The sequence below is a fragment of the Octopus bimaculoides genome, chromosome 2, assembly GCF_046866305.1.
Source record: "Octopus bimaculoides isolate indiv1 chromosome 2, ASM4686630v1, whole genome shotgun sequence".
In the NCBI taxonomy this organism is placed as follows: Eukaryota; Metazoa; Mollusca; class Cephalopoda; order Octopoda; family Octopodidae; genus Octopus; species Octopus bimaculoides.
The window spans coordinates 88,475,984-88,488,050 of NC_142929.1; the positions used below are offsets into that span (position 1 = coordinate 88,475,984).

A 12,067-nucleotide genomic window follows, 5' to 3' on the forward strand; every position below is an offset into this window, starting at 1 on the left:
TAGAGAAATATAACAATCAGGAGTAGGCTGAAAAACTAAGCCCTGATAGACCCCCTACTTGCATGCTAAATTATTAACTGAACTTATTGCTAACTTTCATTTTGCTGACAACTCTATACATAACATACATGCAAGGCTCTCACAGTCCATTCATCTATAGTCAGTTTTCATAGCAACCACCATTGTGAAGTGCCCTTCTCCAGATCAATGGATGCCAAGTACACTGATTTTCGTTTAACTTAGAAATTCCTCCAGCTATCTCACTAAAAAAGAGAGCATTGGTGATACCTCCACATGTCACTGAAATGAATTCTCAATCTGATCACTGAGAATTAGTTTAGATGAACCATCAATTTTATGCCTCTTTTACTACTCTCTGCTGAAGCATTTTCTTTGCCCTTGTAGCAGTTGACAACAATGCTGCTACCCAGCAAAATAATAATACATCCTTGTACATTCTGGTTTACTATGCTAGTGTCTAGTGTCCTACTTTACCAGACATTTTCAACACCTTGGTAACATTCCCCAGTGGCCTCACTGCTTTCCCTGACTTCATAACCTCCATGGCCCTTCCAACAATGTAGTAATCATTGATAGCTAATTCTTCTGTAGGGACAATCTGAAGTAACTCCTCTCACACATTCTTTATATTCAGTAACAACTTACTGTAGCATTATTATTTTGTTGTTATCTCCTCAGTGAATGCATCACTATCATTACAGATGCACTTTTCACTGACTACAAACTGAACTATCTATTTTAAACACTTCACACTTCTGATCTTCATAGCACAGAACAGTGATAAGCCTTTAAGCCTATATACTTAGTAAAAAAAGAGAACTCAATAACATAATCAGTAAAATATTATGTCATTAATTGTAGTAGCTCAAGTAATCTACCATTCTGTCAATTTTCAATGAGATGGATATGCTTAGCAAAAGGAGTTTGTAAACATTGAGCTGAATGAATTTCAGATTCACATGTCCAGTAATTGTTTGTTTTCTTTTTTGTACTTCTGCAATTGATTTCATTTTCAGTTTCTGTGTATAGTAAAGTTTTGTAGGAGTTTAAATATAGATACACTTACACTGAGACCTATCTTCAAGTTAACATTTTGAACTGAAGTGAATGCATAACATTCAACATTAAACACCAGCAACTCCTTGTAAATGAAAATCAATAATTAATAACTGTTTATATATGTATGTATGGTTGCCTTGTATTCAGAAACTGCAAAACAGATGCTCACAAAACCGTACATATCATTATTTACCATTCCACAGGGAAGTTTGTATAACATTTATTTTAAGAAACAGCAGCCAAATGTCCCTCAAGTCCGTCAAGAAAGGAGATGCAGAAAGAAAGATGAAATGGAGGAGTGTGAATCTCTCTCTCTCTCTCTCTTCCTTTCTCTCAATGGTACAATAAAATAGAGGGATACAATAAAATAGAGAATGAAAGGCATACACGATAGAGAGAGGGAGAGAGGAGTGCAACAGCAATGGTGGCAGTCATTTGAAAACTGGATCAAAACAGATACCAGCCACATTTGATGTTTTTAACTCATTACTTAAATCATACTGTGTTGGAAAATTCACAGCAATATTAAATAACATACCAACACGCGTTCATACAATATTGATCTCTAAATTACAATATGCATTTAAAAGGATTCCATTCCATCTACATATATCACTGGTACATGTTTAGTTAAATAAAACAGAACAACACATGCAAAGACATTTCATTGTAAATAACTTCTTGAGTGACCTTTTTAAAAACGTCATTAATGATTGTATTATGTCAGGAGTGTTAGAATTTCACCACCAAAAACTCTCACCACTATTACACTTCAATTAATCCATTGTTAATTTTCATTATTGCCCAAAAAACTTTTGCCTGGATTTATACCAGATCATGGAAAAATATTTTCCTTATGAGTTCATCAGTGAACTGTTAAAAAAAGAGATTACACAGAAATCCATTTAAATGTAATATCAGTAATACACTGAAGTAATTTAATATATTAGTTTTCATTTACCTACAAATGTGTAACAATCTATGTGCGTATGTATATATGAGGGGGTGCTGAAAAGTTCCTGAAAAATTTGGGTAAAAGAAAACACAGGAGAGTCAGAAAATTATGATTTTATTCCTCTCTCAGATTCACACATTTATAGCAGTGGACCTTCAGTTTTTTTAAGCCCTGCAAAAGAACTCAAATGGTTGGACCTCCGACCAGGCCTTTTGTGATACCCTTAAAACCAGGAACTTTTCAACAACCCCTTGTATGCACATGACTAAAACTTCTGTGTAAGTGGGTACTGTTAATTCAATACAATGTTATACATAAGTATGTATAACAATAGCTATCTTTCAGGATATGTTGTGTTAATACCTGGGCACTGCCAAGTGCCTCAGTTAGTCTTCTAAATAAATTAATAAAAACTTATTTAAAAGTATATCAGCATTTCCTTGAGGTTTCTTAAAAACTTCACAGGTATAGTCAATAGCATAAAAATACATAATTCAAATACTAAACTATGTGATAAGCAATCATAAATAATCCTCATAAAGAAATTAGTCAAAGAAATATCCAGAGATGATACTTCAATCTCTGAACTTTTCCAGAAACCCTGCTACCTGTTCTCAACATCTAGGGGAAATGAAAAATGTAGAATAGTGTCCTACTCAGACAAGGAAATGATGCAGTGGATTTAAACTCATGACCGAACATTAATGCCTACAACAAAAAAAAAAAGACAATTTAAGTGGAAGATAAGGAAAGAGAGAAAACATACCAGGCATGCAATTTTGTCACCATCTAATAAATGGAATTTGTTATCTGAAAAGAAGAAAGCAAAAATAAAATTATTTTCTTAGATGTTTTGACTAGCAAAATCAATAAACAATTTCATAAGACATTTTGTAATAGCAAGGTGTAGTTCATGTATCCTGTAGTAAAATTAGTGGTATATAACCCACAACGAAAGCAATAATATACATTCAACATTAAAAACCATTTCTTACCGATAATAACATGGAAATAAAATTTGACTTGAAACAGTTTTTAAATTACTTGTTCCTGAAAGCAATAAAAGTATTGCAAAACTGAAATAATGAAGTGATGCAAATCCCTCCAATTTGTTTTTTAAGAAAACAAATATAATTATTATGGTTTTTTTTTGTTTGTTTTTTTTGAAGTTGGTAAATACTGGAAACATAAGTAAAGAGTGTTTTAGATACCTTACAATCTACTCTTGCAAAGAGATATTTGTGAAACATTTGACAACATTAGCTTACTTGCAACTGACTTGCAAATAAATCTACATATAAAGAAAACTTTATCTAAACATATCAAACTGACTTACTCATTGAAAATTCAAGAAACAAAATCAGGAACACAATTATCTTATGAATTTAAATCCTACTAAAGTAATGTGCTAAATTTTTATTTTTACTTGACATAATTAGCCTAGATCCTGCTGATTTCAGCCAGAATACAATGGTTAACATCTCAACTGGCAGATAGAGAGAAATTCTTTTAAAATAATTCATACAATTGATCTGTATTTTCAAAACAATCCAATTCATGGCATAAAACAGTAATTAAAAACAAGTTCTTATTTATTTCTATTGTCAGAGTCACAACTAACTGGTTCAATACCGTTGCACTGCTGTATGTACATACATACAGCTATTGTCTGCTCACAATACTTCTGTTATTTCCAGTTAATTTCACACAGTGATGAAATATGACAAGTGGTTCATATTTCACCACTTGTCCTGAATTGTTTCCATAGCCTGTTCAACTTAAGTGTAAATAGTGTCATGCACAGATATATCTCACTGCTAGGGGCAGTAGGATCGGTGCAAAACTGATTTTTGTTCATTAGATAGCAGTGCCAAGTTTAAATTGTCTTATGTACCCAGAGAAGACAATGGAAAACCAATGCTGTGTAATCTTCATAGAACAACACAAAGGAAAAGTTTTCTACTAAATTTTACTGAACCCCAACAAATATGGTTTGGCCTCTCAGAGAGAGAGAGAGAGAGAGAGAGAGAGAGAGAGAGAGAGAGAGAGAGAGAGAGAGAGAGAGAGAGAGAGAGAGAGAGAGAGAGAGAGAGAGAGAGAGAGAGAGAGAGAGAGAGAGAGAGAATTCACACTACTCATACAATGAATAATGGATATCTCAGCTGTAAAGAAACAGGATTACAGACCAAAGTGTTCGTATTCTGTATTGTCTAGCAATACAAAATTAGACAAAATTGTATTGTCTAATTTTGTATAGGCAATGCAAAATTGTCTATACAATTTTGTGCTGAGAATTAGGAATGACAATTCTTAAAAGCCCTATTCAAGGGCAAAGAGGTAATATAAATTTTGATAAATATTTGTTTGTTGTCAGTGTTAAGTTCAAATCCTTCCATAAGCAAAATTTAGTTAATTAATAACTTATTAAAGACTAAAATCTTACTCATGAAAAGTAATAAAAGTACTTAGAAACTAAAAACATTTTTTCTTAATGATAATAGGTACAAATACAAAAATGAATTATTTTTGTTTTTATTTTAGAGCAGTTTAATTAGACTGCTTCAAATTTTCATAGGAATAAGAACACATAATGTAGTGGAGTTAATTCAATTGACTGTAAATACGTATCTTGTGTTGCTGTATGAGAACACTATTATTTCATATTTGTTGTTCCATACAAACATACATTTGCATTAATAGCATTGATCATGCTTTATTATTATTCAATTATGAAGTGAGTAGTCTTCACCTTTATTGCTGCAACAAGTTAATTCCTGTCATCTGAGTTAGTAATCAAACATCTGGATTATCCAGCTACTACAACTGTATATTTTTAATTGCATCATCATTAGCTTTGCTTAAAGGCTGCAGTTAAAATAGGAAAAATTAACCTTATTGCTATATATTATCATCATTACCAACCTCATTAGTCTCCATGTTTTTCTATACTATCTTGAGTGAATGAATATGCAAAACAGTTTCTACGTGAATCAACTAAGAATGCCCACAACATGATCAAGCCTTGTGTTGGATCTTTCGACATTTAATTGTTGTCTGAATTATTTTTACAAGACATACCCTGTTTAATACCAACTGCAGAGGAAAAGTTCCTCTCACAGACCAAAAGTTCATTTCACCCTTCTTAATATTGGCTTGGAAAATTTTAATGCATCTTTTCTCACTAATCCAGTAAATCATTAAGAAGTGCAAAAAATACATTAAACAGATTAACTGGCTTTCAAGTCATGCATTCAACCAAACCTGCTAAAATGAAGAGCAGCATCTAATATACCGTAAACACCCATGTAATTTATGCACATTTTTTTTGCAAAAATAAAAATAAACTTTATATACACACACATATATATACAAATGTACATTAATGTATTATATATATATATATATATATATATATATATATATATACATACATACATACATACATACATACATACATACATACATACAGCTATCGTCTGCTCACAATTTGTGAAATAATACTTCGGTTATTTCTAGTTAATTTCACAGTTATACAGAGACACACAAACACGTAGTCTCATACAGTTACACATATGCACATACATATGCACACACACACACACACACACCAGCATATTTTTCATTACTTATTTTTATTTGAACGCTAACATTGAGGGAAGTGGAGGGTATGCTAATTGAGTGTATACCAAGTGATCAAAACAGATTTTATTTATATAGAAGACAACACAAACACTTTGCAATTTAATAGCTTTTAATATGAAACCTGTTAAACAGAAATTATTTTTATTTAATGAAAATTTAATAAAATCTAATCTAAGTAAGTGAAATTATGCTAAATACAGCTAAATTGAAAACCTTTTTCCCCTGGCCTATTGGCAATCCTGAAAGCTTTGGGTGCAAATTTTACATGAGAATAAACTTTTTTGAACAATTTTTTGTTATCTTGAAAATCACTTGCGTAAATTACACAGGTGTGCAAATTACACAGGTTTTTACAGTATATTGATATGCATGGATCCCACTATGCTGTACAACACTGTGGATAAATCTCTTCTGCCATCATTGACCAATACCTTGTGAGTGAGTGAAATGTGTATACAGAGACTGTGCAGAAGTCTATCATATATATTTTTATATCAATATATCAGAACTTTTAATTACTTATATTTAAGCCAATACCCAATATGCAGTCTGTGTCTTACAAAATCAATAAAATAAATACCAGACAAACTACTAGGATCAATATAATCACCTAAAAACCCTTGAAATTGGAGCCCCAGCATGGCTGCAGTCCATTTACTGAAACCAGTGAAAGAATAAAAGAATATCTTACTTTTATCAATAAAGTAATAAACAATTCGATCAGCATCTCCATCAAATGATGCATAGCGGCATTCAGGTTCAATTGATACATCTAAAGAAGAAATAGAAAATAATTTTCAGAGAATGCATCAAAACAAAGCTGTTTGTTTCTTCCACAGCAATTACAATTCGATAACTATATACTCTGACATTTCAGTGTACCCATTTCTCTTGTTTGTGATCAGCCAGATCCTGGACTAACACTTTACTCAATGTTTTTTTTTTTCTCCAAAACTACAACCCTTTGGAACTTTATTTCTGTAACATTACCAAATCTGAATCCAAAAGACTAAGCTTCTTTTTCAAGGCCAGAAGGTACTTCTGGCCCTGACTATATGAATCTCAAAATAAGACCCTCCTTTACTGTACTACTCACATATATACGATAGTTCTGCTTTTACATATACAAACATTTTAGAGCACATTCAAAACATGGTATTTAGCAGATTGAAAAAAAATTCACTTATTAACATTCAACAAGTACTGGCTCACATATATGCTATTTTTTCTCTATACTCCTACTTTTACTGTATTGGCATCAGCTTGTCTAAAGTAGTTAGCTGCATACCCCTCAAATACATTCATCACTCGTTGTTCTTACTGCCTCGCCTCATCCACAACCAATCACATTTTAAACACTTTGCTTAATCATTTGTCCTAGTGATGCAGTACTCTGGAATTGATGCTTCCTTAAACATTAAACACATCAGTCTCCCTAATCTGAACTCTCCATCCTCATTTTGATTATTGAAGAAAAAAAATATATAAGGAATACACTGAAAGAAGTTGACATAAGATCAATTTGGAACATTGTAATAGTATATTTAACAAGATGTAATATTATCATGTTAACACAATGATTCAACAGTATACTATATTGTACAAGAAAAATCTGAGCTGTGAATATGGAACAGTTTGCACCCTTGGCCAGAAAGCTCTTGACAGAAAACTAAAAGGCTTACTTGGTCTTTTGAGTTTTGATTAGGCTGGCAAATGCAGCCTTACAGTGATTTGGTTACTTACAACTGATGAGTATAAGTTACCAAAGAAGCTGCTCAGCTTCTAGGTAGTTGGTATTAGTCTTTCATACAATTAAAAGAAATACTTGGTAGACAATATTAACAATGAATTAAAACATCTCAGTACTCAACTGGGAGAGAAGCCTTAATTCCAATGACATCCAACTTTTGTACAAAGAAGATTACAGACAGAGAATATATCAACCATAGCAAAATTTGGATGATGAAATATTCTCTTCCATCTTCCTAAACTTTCTATAATTTTATCATTATTTTTGCTGTACATTTCACTTCTCAGAGCTCTTGATTTCATTTGCTCTGGCTAATTCTGTAAGAGCAGACAACAACTTGTTGTCTGCACTTACAGGGTCTTCTTCTACAATACTTAACATCCAGGTACCAGTCTCAAACTCCTCGCCCTAAAGCAGTTTCCTGAGCAAATTCTATTCATGTTCTACTTTTCCAGTTCTTTATCATCCATTTATACATCCCCAGGTATGGCAATATCTATGATCTTCGTTTCCTTCATCATTTTATCAACTATACAATGTCTGGTCACTGAATCACACTGGATTGTAAAATCCTACAAGATCTTATACTCATTATTTTTGGTTACACATTCTAGCTTATGCTCATATCATCTCAATGTCCTTTCAGTACTTCTCACACAGTCTCCAATGAACCTAGCTATATTATGCCTCCTTTTGTATTCCTTTTGAGTCAGTTTACTACACTCACAATATGTGAGTTTGTTTCACTTTCAGTGTCACAATTCCTACAAAGGGGTGATTTGATATTCTTATCTATTTGAAACTTGGTGTAACTAGTTCTTAAAGCTTGTTCTAGAGTGCTGCAAATCAATGCCTCAGTGCATCCCTTCAGATTACTTTTTCTTAGCCACCTCTAGGTATTGGTCTTGATTTTTTCCCTTCCATGCCTCTGAGGTATTTCCCATGCATCGCTTTCACTTCCCAGTTGTTCAATCTTTGCTCTCCATCTTGTTTCTTAAATTCTTTTGGGTGCGTCACATTTTCATTCACATTTTTGGGTACTGTGATGCTATTTCTAACAGCAACAACCAAAAGTTCAACCTGCTGTTGAACTTTTTCCTCGGTGGGCAGGCAGAATCATTAGCCCACTGGATGAAATGTTTAATGGTATTTCAGCCATTGCTACGTTCTGAGTTCAGATTCTGCCAAGGTTGACTTTGCTTTTCATCCTTTTGGAATGATAAATTAAGTACCAGTGAAACACTGGGAGTTGATGTAATCGACTAATCCCCTTCGCACAAAATTTCAGGCCTTGTGCCTACAGTAGAAAGATTATTATTTTGCACTGATTCAATATGGCTAAGCATATATGTATGTATATATATATATATATATATATATATATATATAGCCTAAAGAATATTTCAGATTATCGTCTTATTTTACCCCTTAGTCACAATGTATTTTGCTACTTTTTCAAATACATAGAGAATTCTTTACTAAAGATGATATGTAAGTTGCTTTCATTTACCAAGTATTTTTAATATTGATAAAGTATCACTATTTAAAGATATTTTTTTAATCCCTTATATATATATATATATACTCGGGTTTGGTAGGTGAGTTCAGTAAAAAATTTAGATTCAAAATTGAATGTGGCACTTAAGTTTAGGCACCAGAATATAGTATGGTATTATCCAAACAATTCCAAAAACAAGGTGATCAAAAATCAAAAAAAGCAACACAGATTTTAAAGGTTATTGCAGTACGCACGTTTCATGCTACTCCATTTATTTAAGTAATGCGAGCATTACATTAAATGCAAAATGCAGAGCAATCTTCAGCTGCACAAGGATATAGAAAATTTACTGAAAATTTCAGCAGAATGGACATATTACTGTTGTGACAACATTTAAAATCTTTCACTTATAAGGAAAGGGAAGGTGTAAGCATTATACATGGATATGGTTATAAAGCCTGCTAGCCTTGGCTATGTCAAGATGGATTTTTTATGTATTCTTCTTTCCCACTTAGATTTTGAATGTTGTCACAACAGTAATATGTCCATTCTGCTGAAATTTTCAGTAAATTTTCTATATCCATGTGCAGCTGAAGATTGCTCTGCATTTTGCATTTAATGTAATGCTTGCATTACTTAAATAAATAGAGTAGCTTGAAACGTGCGTACTGCAATAACCTATAAAATCCGTATTGCTTTTTTTTGATTTTATATATATATATATTTATATATACACACACACACACACACACGCATATATATATATATATATATATATATATATATATATATATATATAAAATATATAGTTTTAGGGAAAATAACCAAGTTTCAAGAACTCATCGATGAAAATCCACTATCACATATAGAAAAATTAACAATTAAAAGCACAATAAATGAGTATAATATAAAGCAAAGTAAATATCATAAGATAAATATAATAGAATAGAAAGGAAATTTAAATCGATTAAAATCAATTGAAATTATTGAAAATTAAATTCTATTCAAAAATATAGCTAATCGTCAAATCGTAAGTAGAACAATAATTAGATATATATATCTCAACCAACAATAAGTACCAAATGAATTAATATGAAATACTTATTTTATAAAGATAGAAAAGTTATTAAAAATATCAAAATAATAACCATTCAATAATCCTCCCTTCCTCCATTATAATAACATGTATATCATATACAAAAAACAGCTTACATAAATTATCATTGTTTTAAATTATCTTTGTTTTAAATACAATTTGAACGAAGTTTAAGTTTAAAATAATAATGAAGATAAAATTAGTACATATTTAACTGGTGTAATAGTTAAAGCTATACTATTTAAAGCTAAAAACGTTTATTTAATTATCATTAAAAATCAATTGAATAATAGAAAAATACAAGAATATTTATTTCTACAAACGTAAGAATAAAAATATGAATGAAAAAATTATAAATGAAAAAATTATGAATGAAAAAATTAGGAAAGAAAAAAATTATTAAGAATAAAAGATTAAACTTTATATATATATATACAAAGTTTTAATAAAAAAAAACCTTTAACGATATTATAAACAATAAAGACTAATTATTAATCAAATATTAACAACCAGAAATAATCGAAAATATAACACTATTCAAATCGAAGTTCTAATATTATGTAGAAATGAAACAATAACTTATAAATAATTTAGTGTTAAATAAGTTATCTATTAAAAATAATCTATAAAGAACCAAATGAATAATATAAAAAACAAGAATACATATTATTTTCAAATAGTAGAAAATCTTTAGCAAAGTAAAAACAGTACTTATCCATATTTCTCCGTAATTCAAACTGAAACTAAGACGTTATCTAATAGCTATAGCGTTTTAAGCAAGAGGTCGCGTGAAAATACTACGTTAAAATAGAGAATAGAATACGAAAACATGAATGAAATAATAATACTTAAAAAAATGAATGAAAAATTTAAAATTTATATAACTAACAACATAAAAAGAACAATAAACTATAGCTATCTTATAAAACATATTAATAAAATTTAAATTCTAATATATAATAAATTAATAATAAGACTAAGAGTCGTAAATTAAATAATATAATATTATGAAATAAGCTAAAATACTACTATTGATTTAGCCTTATAAAAACGTAGTGTCATTGTAATATAAAACCTTAAACTTCCTAAAATATTAACCTATCAATAAAAATAAAACTACTATATATATACATAAATATATATCTACACATACACACATGTACCTACCTAAACATACATATAAATACAAATACACTCATACATACATATAAATAAATAAAGAATATTATATATAAAAATACACACTCCCACTCACCCTCCCATACTCTCAAATATACATATTATATAGATTCACATATACATACATATATACATATATATAAAAATATAAAATATAAAATATATACACTCATATGTATACTCTAGTTTATACACACAAAAAATATACATATGTATACTCAAATGCACATACATATATATACACAAAATACACACACACACACAAACAAACTCATATACATACATAAATATATATATATAAAAGAATATATAAATATACCCTAATACTCACTTAGAAAAACATATAAACACATAAAATATACACACATATATACACAGAAAAAACATGTATATACATATACATATATATATATATATATATATATATATATATATATATATATATATATACATAAATATATATACATACACTTATATATATATATATATATACTTACTAATTAATATAGACAAATTACACACACTCACATATATAATTATACCCATATATATACATATATATACACATTTACATAAGTACATACATAGATATACATATACATACATATACACAAAAATACTTTTAAAAATGTAAATATAAAAATATATACACACAAATAAAAATTCACACAAATAAATAAATATATAAATAAGGAATATTATAAAACAAAACTACACTCACACACACAATATATATAAATATACATCTATACTCACAAATACATATATTTATACATACATGTAAATACAAATATACACTCAACATACACAAACATATATAAACACAAACACATATATATACTTAAACCTATATAAATACATACGTAA

The 12,067-nt window shown here is 29.7% G+C and overlaps 2 protein-coding genes across 2 annotated transcripts in view; one reads left to right on the top strand and one right to left on the bottom strand.

The window, feature by feature from the left end:
* Window positions 1-12,067, bottom strand: part of LOC106875741 (phosphoacetylglucosamine mutase) — a 92,264-nt gene that overhangs the window by 48,374 nt on the left and 31,823 nt on the right. Inside the window, exons 9-10 of the mRNA XM_089347131.1 lie at window positions 6,369-6,449; window positions 2,802-2,845 (exon numbers count right to left, since the gene is read on the bottom strand). Of these exons, the coding sequence (XP_089203257.1) occupies window positions 2,802-2,845; window positions 6,369-6,449 (125 nt within the window). The remainder of the gene's footprint in view (window positions 1-2,801; window positions 2,846-6,368; window positions 6,450-12,067) is intronic.
* Window positions 4,191-12,067, top strand: part of LOC106875813 (E3 ubiquitin-protein ligase TM129) — a 62,667-nt gene continuing 54,790 nt past the window's right edge. Inside the window, exon 1 of the mRNA XM_089347132.1 lies at window positions 4,191-4,372. Coding sequence (XP_089203258.1) covers window positions 4,336-4,372 — 37 coding nt within the window. The 5' untranslated portion in view covers window positions 4,191-4,335. The remainder of the gene's footprint in view (window positions 4,373-12,067) is intronic.